Source organism: Lithobates pipiens, unplaced genomic scaffold (genome assembly GCF_037356315.1).
Source record: "Lithobates pipiens isolate NorthernLeopardFrog02 unplaced genomic scaffold, aLitPip1_a1.2 Scaffold_35, whole genome shotgun sequence".
NCBI classification, from domain to species: Eukaryota; Metazoa; Chordata; class Amphibia; order Anura; family Ranidae; genus Lithobates; species Lithobates pipiens.
In genome coordinates this window covers 4,991,083-5,014,747 of record NW_027507811.1, presented here as the reverse complement: position 1 = coordinate 5,014,747, position 23,665 = coordinate 4,991,083, and the positions used below count along the sequence as shown (strand labels likewise).

At 49.1% G+C, this 23,665-nt stretch overlaps 3 protein-coding genes across 3 annotated transcripts in view; 2 read left to right on the top strand and 1 right to left on the bottom strand.

Moving 5' to 3' along the window:
- The window catches only part of LOC143955350 (uncharacterized), a 30,485-nt gene extending 10,434 nt beyond the window's left edge, over window positions 1-20,051 (top strand). The window contains exons 2-5 of the mRNA XM_077465416.1: window positions 14,363-14,536; window positions 14,616-14,822; window positions 15,080-15,218; window positions 18,313-20,051. Of these exons, the coding sequence (XP_077321542.1) occupies window positions 14,363-14,536; window positions 14,616-14,822; window positions 15,080-15,218; window positions 18,313-19,712 (1,920 nt within the window). The 3' untranslated portion in view covers window positions 19,713-20,051. The remainder of the gene's footprint in view (window positions 1-14,362; window positions 14,537-14,615; window positions 14,823-15,079; window positions 15,219-18,312) is intronic.
- Window positions 1-23,665, bottom strand: part of LOC143955908 (uncharacterized) — an 865,587-nt gene that overhangs the window by 683,184 nt on the left and 158,738 nt on the right. The gene's annotated exons all lie outside the window — the stretch shown is intronic.
- The window catches only part of LOC143955348 (uncharacterized), a 316,606-nt gene that overhangs the window by 167,389 nt on the left and 125,552 nt on the right, over window positions 1-23,665 (top strand). The window lies entirely within an intron of this gene.

Sequence of the window (23,665 nt, the reverse complement as noted above, 5' to 3'; positions counted from 1 at the left end):
GGCACCTTGAACTGCAGGTTTAACAAGTCTCTACTTCCACCCAGAGAGTAGCCACTCACAGCTAGGCACTTCAAGGCTGAACAGACCTCTAGCCAGAGATCATGGCAGTCAGCACGTTGACTCAAAACTTGAACAATCAACTGAAGATGAACAGGAACCTTTTTCCAACCGTACCTGGAACGTTTCCTGCTTCCTTTGAGGTACTGGAAAAGTGTCGACTCGTCAATGTCCTTCCCAACTCAGTAACCAGGCACTTCTCCAGATGCCACTTGCCGGTGTTCTGGCAGATAGTGTCCTGCCATCATATAGTGTCCGCCCCGTACAGTACGGGGCAGAAGAAGCCTCGGAAAATCTCCGAAGATGAACGGCGCGTGAGTGGAGGTGGTAGCCCCACCATCCAAGCGGACATAGGGTTCGGAAAATTAGAGGGCCCCTCCCGGGCGAGCTTCGCTTGCCACGCTTCGGGCTCGGCCTCACTGCGCTCGGCTCTTTTATATTCCTACTCTATGTCCACTTGGATGGTGGAGCTAGAACCTGGACTCACGGCACAGGCGCCGTTCATCCTCGGCTATTTTCGGAATCTGTGTGTGTGACACTATCCGATGGGGGACTGTATGCGATAGGACACCGGCCCTCCTCCGAAGAGTCCTCCCCCGGTCACTTCCACGAGCTGCGGTGTCCCTCCGAGCCGAGAGCACACCCAGACACCTTGAGTCCTCCCTCAGTTACAGCACCTCGGACCAGCCGGCTCCGAGACTCGGGAACAGACGGATCCCTACCCCCAGACCAGTCGGGTCTAACAGGGGCCACTGACAGGAACATGCTGCTGGATGTCAGACACCCCATGACCGGGACCCCTCACGGGGCTACCCCGGTCCTGGAATCAGAACAGACCACACGGGTCTCACGAACAACTCCTACCTACACAATTAACCCTCAGTACTGTAGGGTCCTGAGGCAAAAACGAAAATTTACAATGCGCGTGACATTTGATCCCAAATTTCATCCGCTACACAGACGTGGCGCGTACTCAGAAGTACCGGCGCTACATATATAAAGGCAATCCTGTGAGGAGGAAATTGCAGTAGTCCAGGGCGAGAGCCAGTGACCAGGGAATGAATCAGTAGGGCCCGGCCAGTGCACTATTTGGCACGGTCACTTTTTTATTTATTTTTCTCCCACTGTTTGTCACTTTTTACTTTTGTGTGTTTTCTCATGGATGAAGGGTGTGAGTCTTCGGGCTCACCCTGATGTGTGGCCCTCAGGTTCCTCCCTCCCCTGCCCCTGGAGTGTCTTCTCTTTGGGAGAGCTCCCCTGACCTAGTATTCAAGGATGGCTTTGGCTGTCCAAGGAGAACGGAGGTCTGCCAGGCCTTCTGGCTAGGCAGACCATGTAAACCTATGTTTTCCCCCGTCGGCAGCCTTGCCCCCCGGGGTTCAGGGTAGAAGTCCTACTCCTTCAGGGGATGGACTAAAAGCAAACCCTTAAGTGCACTTTTTAGTGTGTGTTTCACGTGCACGTTTTTTTTTTGTTCGCTTACGGGTTTTTTTTTCGTTCTAGGTCTTGCACCACCGCGGATCTGTTAACCACTTCAGCCCCCCGGACCATTTGGCTGGCCAAAGACCAGAGCGTGTTTTGTTTTTCTTCGCGATTCGGCACTGCTTTGCTTTAACTGACAACTGTCAGTTACGGTCATGCGGCGTGGCTCTCAAACAAACTTTCCCCCCCCCCCCCCCCCACAAATAGAGCTTTCTTTTGGTGGTATTTGATCACCTCTGCGCTTTTTATTTTTTGCACTATAAACAAAAAAAGACCGTCAATTTTGGAAAAAAACGCAATATTTTTTACTTTTTGCTATAATAAATATCCCCAAAAAATATATATAAAAAAAAAAACTTTTTTTTTCCCTCAGTTTAGGCCGATACGTATTCTTCTACATATTTTTGGTAAAAAGAAATTGCAAAAAGCGTTTGAATGGTTTGCGCAAAAGTTATAGCGTCTACAAAATAGGGGATAGTTTTATGGCATTTTTTTTACTAGTAATGTGATTTTTTTTTTTTTTTATCATGACTGCGACATTATGGCAGACAGATCGGACACTTTTTGGCTCTATTTTGGGACCATTCACATTTATACAGCGATCAGTGTGATTAAAAATGCATTTTTTACTGTGTAAATGTGACTGGCAGTGAAGGGGGTTAACACTAGGTGGCGCTGTAGGGGTTAAGTGTGTCCTAGGGAGTGATTCTAATTCTGGGAGGGGGAAGAGCTGTGTGTGACACAACACTGATCGCTGCTCCCGATTACAGGGAGCTGTGATCAGTGTCCTGTCACTAGGCAGAATGGGGAAATGCTTGTTTACATCGGCATTTCCCTGTTCTTCTCTCTCCATGAGACGATCGCGGGTATTCCTAAATACACACTTCCGAATCACACTCATGGAGGGCCCGCACCACCGGCAGCGCGCACATGATGCCACGCCGGCAAATTTAAAGGGACGTACCTGTACGCCCATTTGCCTGTCCGTGCCATTGTGTCGTCGTAAATGTACAGGCGGCGGTCGCCAAGCGCTTAAAAGAAAAGATGGACTCTGATGTTTAGGCGGGGTTGCTCCTAATTTTACCTGCCAGGTGTAGTTACCTTGGCTAATTGTTAGGGATCAATTGATTTCACCCTAATTCTGGAATTGCTGCACTTCTTGCTTTTGCCTCTAGGTGGCCGGGTACCTGGTGACATTAGATAAGACGAGGGCAAAGCAAGGACAGATTAGGACTATATATGGGGTGTAACCTACATATTTGGGTGAACAGGGTTCTGTGCCGCCTGGACAGCTGTCTTGGTGGAAGTGTGTTGTGTTGCCCGGGATGTTAGGCCGGAGTCTGGGCCTATCCCGGGGACATCTGGCTGCTAGGTTGTCTGAGGGTCTATGCAGGAGCAAGGGAGCAGCAAAGGGTTGGGATTGCGGGTTTTCAGTCCAACCAGAAGTGACAGTTCTGCAGGCTGGAGAACCAGTTGTGGTCAGAGGTAAAGGGGAAGCTATCGCCAATAAGGGACCAACCACCTTATTACCAGGGACCACAGTGAGTAGCTGAAGCAAGTACCGGAGCAGCATTCTTACCAACCCGGGGACGGTGAAGAATCGGGAAACTTCAGTGGGCATCAAACCAGGGACCCAACCAGCGGAGGTGACGCTTGCAGAGCAGCCTTGTGTGTCAAGCCAGGGACCGAGAAGGCCAGTGGGGTGACGCTTGAGGAGTATCTGGAGCTCCAAGCCAGGGACCGAGAAGGCCAGTGGGGTGACGCTTGAGGAGTATCTGGAGTGCCAACCCAGGGACCGAGCAGGCCAGTTGGGGGACCCTTGAGGCGTATCTGGAGCTCCAAGCCAGGGACCGAGAAGGCCAGTGGGGTGATGCTTGAGTATCTGGAGTGTCAAGCCAGGAACCGAGCAGGCCAGTGGGGTGACGCTTGAGGAGTATCTGAAGTGCCAAGCCAGGGACCGAGCAGGCCAGTGGGGTGACGCTTGAGGAGTATCTGAAGTGCCAAGCCAGGGACCGAGCAGGCCAGTGGGGTGACGCTTGAGGAGTATCTGGAGTGCCAAGCCAGAGACCGGGAAGGCCAGTGGGGTGATGCTTGAGGAGTATCTGGAGTGCCAAGCCAGGGACCGAGCAGGCCAGTGGGGTGATGCTTGAGGAGTATCTGAAGTGCCAAGCCAGGGACCGAGCAGGCCAGTGGGGTGACGCTTGAGGAGTATCTGGAGTGCCAAGCCAGGGACCGAGCAGGCCAGTGGGGTGACGCTTGAGGAGTATCTGGAGTGCCAAGCCAGGGTCCGAGCAGGCCAGTTGGGTGATGCTTGAGGAGTATCTGGAGGGCCAAGCCAGGGACCGAGCAGGCCAGTTGGGTGACACTTGAGGAGTATCTGGAGTGCCAAGCCAGGGACCGAGCAGGCAAGTGGTGTGATACTTGAGGAGTATCTGGAGTGCCAACCCAGGGACCGAGAAGGCCAGTGGGGTGATGCTTGAGGAGTATCTGAAGTGCCAACCCAGGGACCGAGCAGGCCAGTTGGGTGACCCTTGAGTATCTGGAGCTCCAAGCCAGGGACTGAGAAGGCCAGTGGGGTGATGCTTGAGGAGTATCTGAAGTGCCAAGCCAGGGACCGAGCAGGCCAGTGGGGTGACGCTTGAGGAGTATCTGGAGTGCCAAGCTAGGGACCGAGCAGGCCAGTGGGGTGATGCTTGAGGAGTATCTGGAGTGCCAAGCTAGGGACCGAGCAGGCAAGTGGGGTGATGCTTGAGGAGTATCTGGAGTGCCAACCCAGGGACCGAGAAGGCCAGTGGGGTGATGCTTGAGGAGTATCTGGAGTGCCAACCCAGGGACCAAGCAGGCCAGTTGGGTGACCCTTGAGGAGTATCTGGAGCTCCAAGCCAGGGACCGAGCAGGCCAGTTGGGTGACCCTTGAGGAGTATCTGGAGTGCCAAGCCAGGGACCGAGCAGGCCAGTTGGGTGACCCTTGAGGAGTATCTGGAGTGCCAACCCAGGGACCAAGCAGGCCAGTTGGGTGACCCTTGAGGAGTATCTGGAGCTCCAAGCCAGGGACCGAGCATGCCAGTGGGGTGATGCTTGAGGAGTATCTGGAGTGCCAAGCCAGGGACCAAGCAGGCCAGTGGGGTGACGCTTGAGGAGTATCTGGAGTGCCAAGCCAGGGACCGAGCAGGCCAGTTGGGTGACGCTTGAGGAGTATCTGGAGGGCCAAGCCAGGGACCGAGCAGGCCAGTTGGGTGACACTTGAGGAGTATCTGGAGTGCCAAGCCAGGGACCGAGCAGGCAAGTGGTGTGATACTTGAGGAGTATCTGGAGTGCCAAGCCAGGGACCGAGCAGGCTAGTGGGGTGACGCTTGAGGAGTATCTGGAGTGCCAAGCCAGAGACCGGGAAGGCCAGTGGGGTGATGCTTGAGGAGTATCTGGAGTGCCAAGCCAGGGACCGAGCAGGCCAGTGGGGTGATGCTTGAGGAGTATCTGAAGTGCCAAGCCAGGGACCGAGCAGGCCAGTGGGGTGACGCTTGAGGAGTATCTGGAGTGCCAAGCCAGGGACCGAGCAGGCCAGTGGGGTGACGCTTGAGGAGTATCTGGAGTGCCAAGCCAGGGACCGAGCAGGCCAGTTGGGTGATGCTTGAGGAGTATCTGGAGGGCCAAGCCAGGGACCGAGCAGGCCAGTTGGGTGACACTTGAGGAGTATCTGGAGTGCCAAGCCAGGGACCGAGCAGGCAAGTGGTGTGATACTTGAGGAGTATCTGGAGTGCCAACCCAGGGACCGAGAAGGCCAGTGGGGTGATGCTTGAGGAGTATCTGAAGTGCCAACCCAGGGACCGAGCAGGCCAGTTGGGTGACCCTTGAGTATCTGGAGCTCCAAGCCAGGGACTGAGAAGGCCAGTGGGGTGATGCTTGAGGAGTATCTGAAGTGCCAAGCCAGGGACCGAGCAGGCCAGTGGGGTGACGCTTGAGGAGTATCTGGAGTGCCAAGCTAGGGACCGAGCAGGCCAGTGGGGTGATGCTTGAGGAGTATCTGGAGTGCCAAGCTAGGGACCGAGCAGGCAAGTGGGGTGATGCTTGAGGAGTATCTGGAGTGCCAACCCAGGGACCGAGAAGGCCAGTGGGGTGATGCTTGAGGAGTATCTGGAGTGCCAACCCAGGGACCAAGCAGGCCAGTTGGGTGACCCTTGAGGAGTATCTGGAGCTCCAAGCCAGGGACCGAGCAGGCCAGTTGGGTGACCCTTGAGGAGTATCTGGAGTGCCAAGCCAGGGACCGAGCAGGCCAGTTGGGTGACCCTTGAGGAGTATCTGGAGTGCCAACCCAGGGACCAAGCAGGCCAGTTGGGTGACCCTTGAGGAGTATCTGGAGCTCCAAGCCAGGGACCGAGCATGCCAGTGGGGTGATGCTTGAGGAGTATCTGGAGTGCCAAGCCAGGGACCAAGCAGGCCAGTGGGGTGACGCTTGAGGAGTATCTGGAGTGCCAAGCCAGGGACCGAGCAGGCCAGTTGGGTGACGCTTGAGGAGTATCTGGAGGGCCAAGCCAGGGACCGAGCAGGCCAGTTGGGTGACACTTGAGGAGTATCTGGAGTGCCAAGCCAGGGACCGAGCAGGCAAGTGGTGTGATACTTGAGGAGTATCTGGAGTGCCAACCCAGGGACCGAGAAGGCCAGTGGGGTGATGCTTGAGGAGTATCTGAAGTGCCAACCCAGGGACCGAGCAGGCCAGTTGGGTGACCCTTGAGTATCTGGAGCTCCAAGCCAGGGACTGAGAAGGCCAGTGGGGTGATGCTTGAGGAGTATCTGAAGTGCCAAGCCAGGGACCGAGCAGGCCAGTGGGGTGACGCTTGAGGAGTATCTGGAGTGCCAAGCTAGGGACCGAGCAGGCCAGTGGGGTGATGCTTGAGGAGTATCTGGAGTGCCAAGCTAGGGACCGAGCAGGCAAGTGGGGTGATGCTTGAGGAGTATCTGGAGTGCCAACCCAGGGACCGAGAAGGCCAGTGGGGTGATGCTTGAGGAGTATCTGGAGTGCCAACCCAGGGACCAAGCAGGCCAGTTGGGTGACCCTTGAGGAGTATCTGGAGCTCCAAGCCAGGGACCGAGCATGCCAGTGGGGTGATGCTTGAGGAGTATCTGAAGTGCCAAGCCAGGGACCGAGCAGGCCAGTTGGGTGACGCTTGAGGAGTATCTGGAGTGCCAAGCCAGGGACCGAGCAGGCCAGTGGGGTGATGCTTGAGGAGTACCTGGAGTGCCAAGCCAGGGACCGAGCAGAGAGGCGGGGGTGAAGTTTGAGGAAGATACCACCGTGAGGATTGGAGGAGCTGAAGGGATTCTGTGGCAGTGAATCGGCAAGTCTAGTGAGAGAGACCGGGAGCTCAGTGGAGTGAGAGGTGATTGTAGAAAAGTAAAGGAGTTCATTATAACTTGTGTTAGGAACTGTTATAAGACTGTTGCCATAGGAGACAGCTCTCCTACACATGCAGGTGTGGTGTCTTGCTGGATGCCTTTCCCTGCATGTCTGTCTGCCTATAGAAGTCTCGGAGTCTGCTAATTGACATTGCATCTACCTTAAGGGTGTCCTGACCCTAAACCCTCACTCCCACAGTTCTGTTCAAGAGACATAAAATCTCTTTGCGTTCAAGAAGTGTCTGGCGCCCATGAATCCACCTTGCTCTACAACCCACTCTATATGGAAGGATGTGAGCAGCTCTTGGCTCTGGAGGTTGATTGAAGAGCAAAGAATTGGGAATTCAAACTATATACAGTCTCTGTATATACACCTCTTCACTTCCAGCTCCAGCTCCAGCATATCACTTGGTTATGCTTCCTTACTTCCAATTCCAGTACAATTCTTGATCTCCATTCCCAGGACTAGCTAGCACTGTGATTTATGCCTGACACAGGCACAGCTAGGCCCAAAGCAAATGTCCTTTGCAGGCAGGGCCCCTGATGCTAGCTGTCCACGTGGCTACTGATTCCAGCACCACATCTTCAGGCCCTGCCAGCCCTCTTGGCTGCAGCTGCCTCTCTCCACTGCCCGTGCCACCACAGTCCACTCCACTGGCTCTGCACCCATCCCAGAATGCAATTTCCCAGTTCCCAGCCCTCCTGTCTGTGTGTCACTCACCAGCCCTCCTGGCTGCAACCTGTTGTTCCTCCATGGAGACTTGCCTGGCAGTACACTCCTGCTGTTCTCTCCTTGCTCCCGTACCTCCTGTCCAAAACACCTCCGTGTGTCTTGGGAGAGTCCTGTCCACAACCGAGCCCAGGCCCACGGTCACCCCCCCCAGACTGCGGAGCTCCCTCCAAGGCCACGACAGCCTGGCACTCCATCTCCAGCTTCATCCCAAACAACTCCTCCCCAGTTGGGCTGACCCTGAGTACTTGAGGAGGCCTGCCATCTGCCAATCCAAGTTGGGGATTGGTCGGGGCTCTTCAAAATACTCCAGACAGCTCCACCTCTCCTATCCTCCTTCCTTTCCAGAAGATTCCATCATGTTCTGGAAAGAAGTGGGAGGTCTCCGTGATGCTGCCATTGAGTCACCCAACTCTGCCTGAGTCACTCCCAACCCAGAAGATTCCAGCATGTTCTGGAAAGAAGTGGGAGGTCTCCGTGATGCTGCCATTGAGTCACCCAACTCTGCCTGAGTCACTCCCAACCCAGAAGATTCCAGCATGTTCTGGAAAGAAGTGGGAGGTCTCTGTGATGCTGCCATTGAGTCAGCCAATTCTGCCTGAGTTACTCCCAACCCAGAAGATTCCAGCATGTTCTGGAAAGAAGTGGGAGGTCTCCGTGATGCTGCCATTGAGTCACCCAACTCTGCCTGAGTCACTCCCAACCCAGAAGATTCGTGCATGTTCTGGAAAGAAGTGGGAGGTCTCCTTGATGCTGCCATTGAGTCACCCAACTCTGCCTGAGTCACTCCCAACCCAGAAGATTCGTGCATGTTCTGGAAAGAAGTGGGAGGTCCCCTTGATGCTGCCATTGAGTCACCCAACTCTGCCTGAGTCACTCCCAACCCAGATCAAAGCACACACAGGCTTGGCTGCCAGCCAAGCCTGACAATTTATCTATACTGTGCAAAAATCCCAACGCTAGCACTCTAGCAATGCTAGGGGGTGCTACAACTATAATTTGAATGCACTATATTGAAGGAGAGTGCTGCACTTTTTTTGTGACTTTTGTGGTGTCATTGGTTAGGAAGGGACGTAGTTTGGAGATGTTGTGGAGGTTGAGGCAGAAAGCTTTAGACAGTGATTGGATATGGGGCTGAAAGGGCCATCTTTAATATTGATTGGACCCTGGGCAAAACTTTTCTTGGGGCCCCCCCCCATGCAGTTTTGCTCTCCACCTGCTCTGACACATACAATAAATAGTAGCTAGACTCAAAATCAGTTTACTGCATCAGATCAGGCAACTATTGCGATTGGTTGCCAGAGGTTACAGTGCACCATTATCGCTCACTGACTGGTTGCCAGAGGTTACAGTGTACCATTACCGCTCACTGACTGGTTGCCAGAGGTTACAGTGTACCATTACCGCTCACTGACTGGTTGCCAGAGGTTGCAGTGTACCATTACTGCTCACTGACTGGTTGCTAGAGGTTACAGCACACATTACGGCTCACTGACTGGTTGCTAGAGGTTACAGCACACATTACGGCTCACTGATTTTTTGCAAGAGGTTACAGCACATGATTTCTGCTTGTTGATTGGTTGCTAGAGATTACTGTAGATATGACCTCAGGGGGGCATGATATACATATCAATGCTGCCGGCTGCCCCTATTTACATAGGAATGCCGCCGCTATTTACATATAAATGCGGGTAATGTACATGTAAACACAGGGTTTGCAGGTGAGTCATCTTTACACAACAATAGGGCAGAGCTGGGCAGTATTAGTAGCAGCACTTCACACTGAGATATCGGGACACAGCACAGGACTAAAACACCAAGGGATGAGGGAATTTAAACCAGAATAGTTGGCAAGTATGAGGCAACTGCTCTGGGCCCCACAACAATGACAGGGCCCAGGGCAGCTGCCCCTTTTGCCCTGCCTTAAAAACGGCCCTGGCTGAAAGGAGAGTTCAGGATTAAACCTAGGACCCTGGCATGTGGAGACGGGTTGATGGTTGTGCCATTGATCTTGACAGAGAAGTCATGGAAAGGAAATATTATGAGCTCAGCTTTGGATAGATTGAGTTGGAGGAAGTGGTGTGACATCCAGACTGATATGGCTGTTAGTGAAATTAGTGATGCGTGAGGAGACTCATGGAGTGAGCTGAGGGGTAGAGACATAGATTTGGGTGTCGTCAGCGTAGAAAAGGTATTGAAAGTCATAGGAGGCTATCAGCTGACCTAGGGAGGCGGTGTAGATCGAGAATAGGAGAGGTCCAACAACGTAACCTTGGAGGACCCCGAAGGAGAAAGGAGGAGGAGAAGAAGAGGAAGTAAAGTTGTGGTGTGACATCCAGGCTGATATGTCTGTCAGTAAATTGGTGATGCGGTGAGGAGACTGATGGAGTGAGTTGAGGGGTAGAGAGATAGATTTGGGTGTCATCAGCATAGAAATGGTATTGGAAGCCATGGAGGCTATAAGCTGAGAAGGTGTAGATCGAGAATAGGAGAGTCCCAAGAACAGAACCTTGCGGGACCCTGATATATTTTTATGGTTGAGCTGGATGGACTTGTGGATGGACTTTCAGCCTAGCTAACTATGTAACTATGGAGAAAGAAAGAGGATAGGAGGAAGTAATGTTTTGACGCTGAAGGTGTGGTGGGAAAGGTAGGATGAGAACCAGGGAAGACTACAGTCACGGAGACCAAAGGAGAGAAGTTTTTTGAGGAAAAGGGGGTTGTCCACTCTGTCAAAACCAGCAGAGGGATCCAGCAGTAGCAGTATAGAATAGTGTCCATTGGATTTAGCCATTAGAAGATGATTTGCGAGTTTAAGGAGAGCAGTTTCTGTGGAGCTTTGAGGGCAAAAGCCAGATTGAAGGGTTATTTTCAGTGAGGGGGTCACTCTGCTGGTTGTAGACCAGATGTTCGGGCACTTTGGAGCAAAAGGGGAGCAAGGAGATGGGGCATAGATTGAAGACTGGTGGGGTCCAATGAAGGCTTTCTATGTATGGGGCGTGACTAGTACATGTTTTAGAAAGTTGGGGAAGATGCCAGAAAAGAAGATTTTAAATGTGAGTTAGAGAGTGTAGGAAAGAGCCAGAAGGTGACCGCAGTATTTACGAGGGAACTGGGTCAGAGGGGCAGGTGGTTGGGTGGGCATTAGAAAAAAAGTAAAGCAACATTGTCTATAGTAGCAGGGTTGACTAATGCCTTGTACACATGGTCGGACATTCCGACCACAAAATCCATCTGATTTTTTTTTTCTCCGACGGATTTTGTCCTAAACTGGTGTTGCAAACACACACGGTCGGACAAAGTTGTCGTAAAATCCGATCGCTGGGAACGTGATGACGTTCTTTCGTTACGTCGGGGCTACGTTGAGGCTAGTAGCCAATAGCTTTGGCCTCGTAAATTTGATCTTAGCACGCGTGGCACTTTGTCGGATCGGAAATTCTCTACAAAACGATCGGAAAAAGTCAAATCAGATTTTTTATTTTTTTTGTCTGAAAATTTGAGATCCTGCTCCGACGGAAAAAGTCCGATAGAGCCCACCCATGATCGGATTTTCCGACAATATAATCCGATCTGACCTTTTTTCGTCGGAATTTTCGACCGTGTGTACAAGGCATTAGGGAAGTGATGATTGTACCCGTGGACATGAAGTGATAAGTGGGGGGGGGGATGATCTGTAAAGTGGAGATCTCATCACGAATTGTATCAGTTTTATTTTTGAAGTGATTGGCGATCTCCTGGGCGGTGGATGAGTTAGTGGAGGGAAGCAGTGGAGGGTGAAGTAGAGTTGAAGGTAGGGATGAATTGACCGGGGTGGGATGATAAGGTGTAAATGAGAGTCAGGGATTGTATTTTTGGAGGGCAGATTTATATTGGTTGAAGTCTTTCTTAGCCCTTGTACACACAGTTGGAGATTCCGACAACCAAATCCGTCGGATTTTGTCCGATGGATTTTGTCCGAAACTGTTGCATACACACGGTCGGACAAAGTTGTCGGAAAATCCAACGTGATGACGTTATTTCGTTACGACGGGACTACGTTCAGGATAGTAGCCAATAGCTTTGGTGTAGGAATTTGATCTGAGCATGCGTGGCACTTTGTCCGATTGGAATTGTCTACACATGATCGGAGAATGTCCGATCGGAGCATTTTGTCTGAAAATTTTACCAACAAGTTGGAAAACTTGGTCCGTTGGATACTCTGACAGAAACAGTCTGATGGAGACCACACACAGTCGGAATATCCAACAAAACGGTCCGATCGGACACATTCCGTCTGAATCTCCGACCGTGTGTACAAGGGCTAAGACTTCGATCCTACGCCACAGACTTCTGGTGTCATCTGCTTACCAAGGTTGTAGGGGGTCGGGTCCTGATTCTGTGTGTAGCGAGAGGGGCCGGTGTGTCCAGGGCGGAGGACAGGGATCTATTGTAGACAGAAGTGGCTAGGTTGGGGCAGGACAGGGGTGAGATTTTGTCATAGAGGTGGCCAGTAGCAGAGTAGAGAAGAGAAGGGTTGAAGTGGTGAAGGTTTTTGTGATGAGGATCTGTTAGGCGGTTGGAGGGAGAGGAGGTGGAAGACGGGGAGAAAGTAAAACTAATAAGGTAGTTATCAGAGAGAGTGAGAAGATTGTTGGAGAGGTTGTCTGGAGTGCTTTCGTAGGAGGGTGTTGCCATCAGATTGAGTAGGAGCATGTATCCATTGCTTCAGGTCAAAAGAGGAGGTTAGATTTAGCATTTTAGAAGTAGCAGAAGTGTTATGCCCTGTACACACGGTCGGAAATTCCAATGATAAAATCCGTCTGATTTTTTTTTTCCAACGGATTTTGGCCCAAACTCGACTTGCACACACACGGTCGCACAAAGTTGTCGGAAAAGCCGATCGTTCAGAACGCGGTGACGTAGAACGCGTACGACGGGTCTATAAAGAGGTCAGTAGCCAATAGCTTTCGTCTTATAATTTATTCTGAGCGTGCGTGGCACTCTGTCCGTTCGGAAATTGTCTACACACACGATCGGAATTTAAACGATTGGATTTTGTTGTCGGAAAATTTTAGTGTGTTGGAAATTCTGATGGAAAAAAATCCGATGGAGCCCACGTGAGGATTTTCCGACAACAAGATACGATCGCACATTTTTTCCGTTGGAAAGGCTGACCGTGTGTGCAGGGCATTAGTATTAACAGGGATGTTGAAGTCAACAAGAATGATTGTGGGGATTTCAGAAGAGCGAAAGTAGGGAAGGCAGGCAGGGAAATAATCAAGAAATGTTGATACCGGTCCAGGATGCCGATAGCACAGATCTTCTTAAAAAAAAAGTGGAGAAAATAAATGAATACAAAGTGCCTCAAATTAGTAATGACAGAGGGGGTGGTGGGTGAAGTACCTAAAAGAAGCTATGTGGGGCTTCCCACTCCACCTCCCTTCTGCCCACTGGGTCTGGGGGAGTGAGTCCAGAGAAGGCCATCATGGGAGAGGGAAGCAGGAGAAGCAGTGTCGGATTCATGAAGCCAGGTTTCAGTAACAGCAAGTAGTTAGTTAGTAAAAAAGAGGTCATGGACAGAAGTGAGTTTGTTACAGACAGAGCAGGTATTTCAAAGGATGCAAGAGAAGGGCAGGCTGGTTTGGGGAAGAAGAGGAATAGAGTCTAAATTGGGTGGATTGCAGCGCCTGTCAGAGGTCATGGGGTGACGGTAGCGTTGGGCACAGTTATACTCCAGGGTTTGGGGTTTAATCTCCAGAGGTTAAGAGAAGCAGAAGGGTGGGGGAAGTAATATGGGAGTATTATTTATATGAGCTTGGAGCACATGTTACAAACGAAATATCACAAGCATGAGACTGCAGGCTTGGCTGGCTTTAAATCAGGTTTGGTCTCCACCCAGAGACTGACCACATCAATCACCTTGCAGGTGGACAGACAGAGAGAGAGAATGCACCCCCGCCAAAACCAGGATGCTGGAATGAGGAGCGCAACACACTCCTGATACATGGATTATACTACTTTTTATTTGTGGCGGGGGATGTATTTAAGGGGGGACTGGAATATGTATGTTTCTATTTAATAAGATTCAAATAAGAAGATACAGGAAAAGAAAATAATTTGTAGTAAATGTCCAGAATTTTTTTTTTTTTTTTTTATCATGATGATCCCAGTCTCAAATATTCATCCTAAAATGTCCTCAGTAAAGTCTCCGGAATTCACGGAGATCACAGGAATGTGATGTGTCCTGGCAAAGCCCAAAGACAACGTTTATCTTTCAGTTTAGGAGAGGAGGGACGCACCCGGGAGAAATGATTCTGTGTACAGAAATCTCACACAGCTCCCCCCACAGCTCCTCCTCCCAATGTCCCTCCAATCAGAGTTAGAGAATCCTATGACATCACACTGACCTCACAGCTCCTCCTCCTAGTATCCCTCTATCCAACTCTTTTTCTGATGCTCTTAGGATGTGGGCCGACCCCTGACCTCCTCACTTTCAAAGTAGGGCTGTTGGACCTCCATTGTATGTAATATCAGAAACCTCAACATGAAGTGGGGTTTAAATAAAGAGACCTGACCAGTGAGGTGAGGAGGATTCTGGGAATGTCATTTGATTTTACTATTTGTCTTCAGATCTAGAGTTTTCCTCCTGTGAAGTCTGGAGATCACATGACCATCACATTGCCTCCACCTCCCTCCCTGATAGAATAGAGAAATACAAAGAAGATTCTAGAAGTCACCAGAGAGATCATCGAGCTGCTGACAGGAGAGGTGAGCGGAGCCGGGAAGGACGTCATGATGGCCAATCAGCCGCCCCTCACATTTAAAGTTGAGGTTAAAGAAGAAATAAAAGAGGAGGATTCCACACAGGAAGGTCACACCATCCCCCACCATCATAAGGTAGATGATCGACAATTATTGGTAGTTCTGATTTATAAACAGCATGATTGTTACAATGAATGTTTTATTATATATTCAGAGTGGAAACCTCGGGGATGATAATATTGATGTTAAAGAAGAGTATAAAGAGGAGGATGAGGAGTATGGAGTGATGGAGGAGTTTTCAGAAGGACACAAGGATATGATGGAGCCACCAAATACCAGGAACCCACCAGAGAGATGTCCCCGTCCTCTGTATTCCCGGGATTCCACACAGGAAGGTCACACCATCCCCCACTGTTACAAGGTTGGTGGATCGGAGCATCTAGATTAGCGGACCTCCAGCTTTTGCAAAACTACAAGTCCCATCATGCCTCTGGCTGTCAGGGCCTTGCTATGCCTCATGGGACTTGTAGTTATGCAACAACTGGAGGTCCGCTAATTGCATATCCCTGATCTACAACATGGACTCCTAGAGATGATGTGTGGATTTTCTATGTGATGCCACAATAATAAATCTTCTATCTTACAGATGATATTTTCTCTCTCATTTTCTTGGTTTAGAGTGGAGATCCAATGGATATAGAATTTGAGGTGAAATCAGAAGAAGAGAGGTATGTGAGGGATGATCAGCAGTCTATGGAGGAGGATGGAATAACGGGGACATTTATAGAGGAGGACACTCCTACAGAGATCAGCACAGGTGGGTCATTAACACTAAATACATTCCTCCACCCATACTGCTCACTGATTGGTCCAGAGTAGGGCGGGGGCTGGGTGATATCAGCCTGTAATCCCCTGGGGACTTTCCTGAGCTGTGTTCCCCGTCCTGTATTCCTGGATTTCTCTCCGATAATCTTCCTTCTCTGTGCTGCCGACACAATTTATGGATCTAGACTGGATTTATGGAGATTCTGGGGATCAGCTGGCAGCAAAATGTTGATTTTCACCATAGGTGTTGCTCAGACCTAGGCACCTGGGGTATGTACCTTGGGTCTTCTGCCCCATGCCCGGGTCTAGTAAGACCTCTGACAGAACAATCCCCCCGGGGGTTACTTGCTCTGTTGTCTGCTGGCTGTGCCGGGTGGAGGGATATGTCTATATAGTCTCAGACCCAAGTCACTGAGTGCAGTCTCAGGAGATGGGAGGAGCGGTGTGGGACCTCTGCAACTTGTCTCATGTAATTATTTAAGCCACCACTGATTACTGAACTGCGATATTATGAGTCCTGATCCTTACACTATATACAGTATTTAGATATTGCATGTTAGATTCTCCTGACCCCTGCACTATATACTCTATGTTGTACATTATATAGCCCTGACCCCTGCACTATATACTTTATATTGTTCATTACATACTCCTGACCCCTTCACTATATCCTGCACTATATACGCTATGTTGTACATTACATAGCCCTGACCCCTGCACTAAATACTTTATATTGTTCATTACATACTCCTGACCCCTTCACTATATCCTGCACTATATACTCTAAGTTGTACATTACATACTCCTGACCCCGGCAAATGAAAATAAAGGTTGGGCGGGTAAAGCAGGCAGAATCAGCCAGGATCCTGCTGAGAAGAGGCATTCTGTGGATGCTGAGGGGATAACCCCCCCCCCCCATGCAGACACCACTGGCACAGTTTTCAGGCTAGATCTGCCCTCTGCTTTCCCCTCCTGCTCCCGCTTTCTGCATCTCAGCGGCTCCCCTGGTAAGGAATCCTGTAGCCCCTGCATGTTCTAGTTTGGAGAGACAGTTTTTTTTGCGCGAGGGACAGGCACCCAGGGCATATGCCCCAGATTTTCTGGTGGGTGCTCCGGGGTCCCGGCACCGCAACCGCCCGCATTGTTTTTGTTCCAATCCGAGGTGCCTTCTTTCCCCGTCTGTCAGGACTGGAGCGTAGAGCCGAGTGAAATGCTGATAAACTCCTCCTCCGGCTCTGTACTTCAGTCCCGACAGTCGGAGCTGTCAGCGGCACGGTGAGAGAGCTGGGGGGTGTTGGTGAGAGAGCTGGGGGGGGTATTGGTGAAAAAGCTGGGGGAGGTATTAGTGAGAGAACTGGGGGGTATTAGTGAGAGAGCTGGGGGGGTATTGGTGAAAGAGCTGGGGGGTATTAGTGAGAGAACTGGGGGGTATTAGTGAGAGAACTGGGGGGGTATTAGTGAGGGAACTGGGGGGTATTAGTGAGAGAACTGGGGGGGGTATTAGTGAGAGAACTGGGGGGTATTAGTGAGAGAGCTGGGGGGGTAGCATTAGTGAGAGAGCTGGGGGCATCAGTGAGAGCTGGGGGGTAGCATTAATGAGAGAGCTGGGGGGTAACATTAGTATAGCTGGGGGGGGAATTAGTGAGACAGCAGGTGGGGTAGCATTGGGGAGAATGCTGGGGGCATTGGTGAGAGCTGGGAGGCATTTGTGAGAGGTGAGAAGTGGGGGGCATTTGTGATAGCTTGGGGGGGGGGGGCATTTTTGAGAGGTAAGAGAGCTGAGGGGCATTTTGAGAGAGCTGGGAGGCATTTGTGAGAAGTGAAAGAGCTGGGCGCATTTGTGATACCTGGAGAGCATTTAAGTTAGGTGAGAGAGCTGGGGGGGGGGGGGGGGGCATTTGTGAGAGGTAAGAGAGCTAGGGGGGATTTTCAAATTTGCAATCATGTCATACCCGTGTATGATCTGGATTAAAATATGATAATTTATGAGGGTGTATAAGGGCAGGATTAGGGACGGGGCAACTGGTGGCAAGTAACTCTTAAGACCAGGCAAGTAGCTCAGAACTTAAAATTTTGAGACCTGCTCTATGTTGTACATTACATACTCCTGACCCCTGCACTATATTCTGTATGTTGTACATTACATACTCCTGACCCCTGCACTATATTCTGTATGTTGTACATTATATACTCCTGACTTCTGCTCTCTCCCCTCCCCCCACTGCTATAAATACACATAATATGTATTCTCTTTTGTTACACCCATTTCCTACCAGCTGGACATTTTATATCGGATGATGTGATTGGAGGACAGACTTTTACATGGTGATAATAATGTGATAACTTCCTCCAACTTTGGAACCTTAAACAGAAAGTGATAATGAGGGAGGAGTCAATAACCCAATGATGGGGGTCTTCAGGATCAGTCCAGTCTTCATCTTGGTTGTCCTCCCCCCATCCTCACTCTCTGACCTCTGGTGGGGCTCAGCCCCGCTGTTATTCATGACTAAATCATGGACTAAATAAGGAAGTGCAGGACTTCTTGTGTTGGGAAGATGGCAATGAGTGATAGAGGGGGAGGGGACACTCGTCCTATAATCCCCTCATCACTGTCACTCCTATAGAAGACAGTTCTCGTTGTTTCCTCACTCTCTGACTAAGGTCCATGAATAAAGAAATGATCTGGTAGGAGATCAGAGGACCCATTTACTAGTTACCTTGAGGGGGGAATTGTAAGATCCTCAGAGACAAAGCTGCCTGATGTGGGCGGAGTCCTGGTTTAGGGGAACCAATCTGCTTGTGTCTAGTAATAATAAGCCAAATGGTCCGGGGCTGAAGTGGTTAAACAATTCTACTTATAATTTGTCCTAAGTCACAACCTTTATATTTTTACCTTATAACAGAATTATCATTAGGTCAGTAGATACTAAAACTGTAATCGTATCTGTGGCCTGGAATATAATATGTATAATTTGAATGACTTTTGAATGATCCTCAGAGACAAAGCTGCCTGATGTGGGCGGAGTCCTGGTTTAGGGGAACCAATCAGCTCATGTCTAGTAATAATCTTTGTATTTCTATTTTAGTAGATGGACGGGAGATGAGGAAAACCTCAGAGGATTGTCTCACTTTGTCTCCAGACTGTAAAGTAGAAGATGAGGACATCACACAGTATAGTCCAGGAGAAAACCCGACTACCTCAAATGTCCATCCGGCACCACACAGTGTAGATGGACCATCGTATTCCTCTTATCCCGAGGAACCTCAGACTGTGCGGGACGGTGCCGGACCATCGTATTCCTCTTATCCTGAGGAACCTCAGACTGTGCGGGACGGTGCCGGACCATCGTATTCCTCTTATCCTGAGGAACCTCAGACTGTGCGGGACGGTGCCGGACCATCGTATTCCTCTTATCCCGAGGAACCTCAGACTGTGCGGGACGGTGCCGGACCATCGTATTCCTCTTATCCTGAGGAACCTCAGACTGTGCGGGACGGTGCCGGACCATCGTATTCCTCTTATCCCGAGGAACCTCAGACTGTGCGGGACGGTGCCGGACCATCGTATTCCTCTTATCCCGAGGAACCTCAGATTGTGCGGGACAGTGCCGTTCTTCCAACAGAGAAGAGCTTTTCCTGTCCTGAGTGCGGGAAGTGTTTTCGTTTGAAATCCAAACTTAATAGGCATAAAACAACTCACATGGGAGAGAAGCCATATTCCTGTCCTGAGTGTGGGAAATGTTTTTCACAGAAGTCCAGTCTTGACATACATATAACATTGCACACAGGTGATAAGCTGTATTCCTGTCCTGAGTGCGGGAAATGTTTTTCACGGAAGTCCCATCTTAACAGACATCAGATATCACACACAGGTGAGAAGCCGTATTCCTGTACTATGTGCTGGAAATGTTTTGGACAAAAATCACAACTTGTCGAACATCAGGGGTCTCACGCGGCGGAGAAGCCGTTTTCCTGTTCTGAGTGCGGGAAATGTTTTTCGAGGAAGTCCTATCTTTACACACATCAGAGATTGCACACGGGAGAAAAGCCATATTCCTGTACTGAGTGCGGGAAACGTTTTGTAAAAAATTCAGAACTTGTCACACATCGGAGGTCTCACACGGGAGAAAAGCCTTATTGTTGTCCTGAGTGCGGGAAATGTTTTTCAGATAAGTACAGTTTTCTTAAACACCAAAAATTCCACATGGAGGAGAAGCCATATTCCTGTTCTGAATGCGGTAAATGTTTTGTACAAAAATCAGGTCTTGTCTCACATCAAAGGTCTCACACAGGTGAGAAGCCGTTTTCCTGTCCTGTGTGCGGGAAATGTTTTTCACAAAACAGCAACCTTTACAGACATCAGAGGTTGCATACGGGAGAAAAGCCCTATACGTGTACCGAGTGCGGGAAATGTTTTGTACAAAATTCACATCTTGTCAAACATCACAGGTCTCACACGGCAGAAAAGCCGTATTGTTGTCCTTGATAAACACCAGAGATCTCACATGGAAGAGAAGCCATATTCCTGTGCTGAGTGAGGGAAATGTTCCTCACTGAAGTCCTGTCTTCCTGTATATCAGGGAGTCCCACACAACCCTGGAGGTGTATTAGTGAGTGCGGGAAATGTCTTGTATATGAATGTTGCTGGACATGTGGGGAAGAAGCACCCCCTGATATACACCTCAGATATACTCCATGGCTGATCTTCATCATGGAAGAAACAGTTGATAAGGAGATCAGAGATCACCAAAGACATGGATGAAGTGTTGTACCGTGTCGGCCATTGATAGCAGGAGAAAAATAAAAATGGAGTCCTTACCTCTCATTGGCTGAGTACATTTTGTGGTATGGAGACTTAGAGGTCTATTATTCTCTTGCAAGAGGTCTGTTTTCTCAAGTCGTCTTCCGGGACGAAACACGTTAACCCCACCACTTAAAAAGCGGTCTTCTAGGCCTTTTTAAAATAAAAATGGAGTCATTACCTCTCATTGGCTGAGTACATTTTGTGCTATGGAGACATAGAGGTCTATTTTTCTCTTGCAAGAGGTCTGTTTTCTCAAGTCGTCTTCCAGGACGAAACACGTTAACCCCACCACTTAAAAAGCGGTCTTCTAGGCCTTTTAAAATAAAAATTGAGTCATTACCTCTCATTGGCTGAGTACATTTTGTGGTATGGAGACTTAGAGGTCTATTATTCTCTTGCAAGAGGTCTGTTTCTACTCAAGTCGTCTTCCAGGACGAAACACGTTAACCCCACCACTTAAAAATCAGTCTTCTAGGCCTTTTAAAATAAAAATGGAGTCCTTACCTCTCATTGGCTAAGTACATTTTGTGGTATGGAGACTTAGAGGTCTATTTTTCTCTTGCAAGAGGTCTGTTTTTACTCAAGTCGTCTTCCAGGACGAAACATGTTAACCCCACCACTTAAAAAGGGGTCTTCTAGGCCTTTTTAAAATAAAAATGGAGTCATTACCTCTCATTGGCTGAGTACATTTTGTGGTATGGAGACTTAGAGGTCTATTTTTCTCTTGCAAGAGGTCTGTTTTCTCAAGTCGTCTTCCAGGACGAAACACGTTAACCCCACCACTTAAAAAGCGGTCTTCTAGGCCTTTTTAAAATAAAAATGGAGTCATTACCTCTCATTGGCTGAGTACATTTTGTGGTGGAAGATTTCACAAACCCTTACAGGTTTGTTTGCATTCTCCCAGCCGTGACCAGCATTGGACGTATTTTATTATTTCCTATGGTCATTGGCTCCATCTAGTGGCAATAATGTGGCACTGCAGTACTAATACCACATTATTGCCCCAAGATGGATCTGACGGTCATAGGAAATTGTTGTGTTAATGAAAATACCGACAGAATTTGGCACAGCTGGGCGAATGTTTGGCACACCTTTAATCGTTTTGCCAAGGATCCAGTCTGTGAGTCGGTCACACATTAATGAGGCAGACTGGATCCTGGACAAAACGATTGTGGATATGAATATGCTGCTGTGAGTTCCCTACACTGGGGGGGGGGCAATTATCTCCCATCCTCTTCTCCCTCTCTCCTCTATATCCAGCTTGAGGAACCCATTCTCCTTGGAAGCTTCCACCATCTTGAATAAGGCTGATCCACACCTATGAGATCTTCAATTCCATCATTTGATCTGGTGTGAGCGTTAAGGGATCCTGGCCGGACCCACTCTTTCCTTTCAAATATTTTGAGAGCCTTATATTTGACTGTGTAGATTTGCAGGGAGCGTGTACTAGATGGTTGCCATCTTCAAGCGTAAATCCTGAAGAAGCTAATAGAGCGAAACGCGTTGATTTTTTCAGACTTGTAAAATCACATATCGTCTGCCTAAATATATCACCTGTCTCTTAGTTTATGGTTTTAATGTGATATAATAATGTTCTTTTTTTTATATTCTTATTCTTTTTTTTGCATTTCCTCATTTGATTGTCACAATCAAAGTTCCCCTTTTCCTGTGGCCATTGAGTTTCCATTCCTTCTTTTTTGGATGTGGTTCTCCTCTCCACTGGATTAATTCCATGTAATGCACAGAATGCAGGGGACAGGAGTGTGTAATGTACAGAATGTAGGGGACAGGAGTGTGTAATGTACAGAATGCAGAGGACAGGAGTGTGTAATGTATAGAATGCAGAGGACAGGAGTGTGTAATGTACAGAATGCAGAGGACAGGAGTGTGTAATGTACAGAATGCAGGGGACAGGAGTGTGTAATGTATAGAATTCAGGGGACAGGAGTGTGTAATGTACAGAATGCAGGGGACAGGAGTGTGTAATGTACAGAATGCAGGGGACATGAGTGTGTAATGTGCAGAATGCAGGGGACAGGAGTGTGTAATGTACAGAATGCAGAAGACAGGAGTGTGTAATGTACAGAATGCAGGGGACAGGAGTGTGTAATGTACAGAATGTAGGAGACGGGGGTGTGTAATGTAATGAATGCAGGAGACGGGGGTGTGTAATGTACAGAATGTAGGGGACAGGAGTGTGTAATGTACAGAATGTAGGGGACAGGAGTGTGTAATGTACAGAATGCAGGGGACAGGAGTGTGTAATGTACAGAATGTAGGGGACAGGAGTGTGTAATGTACAGAATTCAGAGGACAGGAGTTTGTAATGTACAGAATGCAGGAGACAGGAGTGTGTAATGTACAAAATTCAGAGGACAGGAGTGTGTAATGCACAGAATGTAGGGGACAGGAGTGTGTAATGTGCATAATGTAGGGGACAGGAGTGTGTAATGTACAGAATGCAGGGGACAGGAGTGTGTAATGTTCAGAATGTAGGGGACAGGAGTGTGTAATGTACAGAATGCAGGGGACAGGAGTGTGTAATGTACAGAATGCAGGGGACAGGAGTGTGTAATGTACAAAATGCAGGGGACAGGAGTGTGTAATGTACAGAATGCAGGGGACAGGAGTGTGTAATGTACAGAATGCAGGGGACAGGAGTGTGTAATGTACAGAATGCAGGAGACAGGAGTGTGTAATGCACAGAATGCAGGAGACAGGAGTGTGTAATGCACAGAATGCAGGAGACAGGAGTGTGTAATGCACAGAATGCAGGGAACAGGAGTGTGTAATGTACAGAATGCAGGGGACAGGAGTGTGTAATGTACAGGATGTAGGGGACAGGAGTGTGTAATGTACAGGATGTAGGGGACAGGAGTGTGTAATGTACAGGATGCAGGGGACAGGAGAGTGTAATGTACAGAATGTAGGGGACAGGAGTGTGTAATGTACAGAATGTAGGGGACAGGAGTGTGTAATGTACAGAATGTAGGGGACAGGAGTGTGTAATGTACAGAATGTAGGGGACAGGAGTGTGTAATGTACAGGATGTAGGGGACAGGAGTGTGTAATGTACAGAATGTAGGGGACAGGAGTGTGTAATGTACAGGATGTAGGGGACAGGAGTGTGTAATGTACAGAATGTAGGGGACAGGAGTGTGTAATGTACAGGATGTAGGGGACAGGAGTGTGTAATGTACAGGATGTAGGGGACAGGAGAGTGTAATGTACAGAATGTAGGGGACAGGAGTGTGTAATGTACAGAATGCAGGGGACAGGAGTGTGTAATGTACAGAATGCAGGGGACAGGAGTGTGTAATGTACAGAATGTAGGGGACAGGAGTGTGTAATGTACAGGATGTAGGGGACAGGAGTGTGTAATGTACAGGATGTAGGGGACAGGAGAGTGTAATGTACAGAATGTAGGGGACAGGAGTGTGTAATGTACAGAATGCAGGGGACAGGAGTGTGTAATGTACAGAATGTAGGGGACAGGAGTGTGTAATGTACAGAATGTAGGGGACAGGAGTGTGTAATGTACAGAATGTAGGGGACAGGAGTGTGTAATGTACAGAATGTAGGGGACAGGAGTGTGTAATGTACAGAATGTAGGGGACAGGAGTGTGTAATGTAAT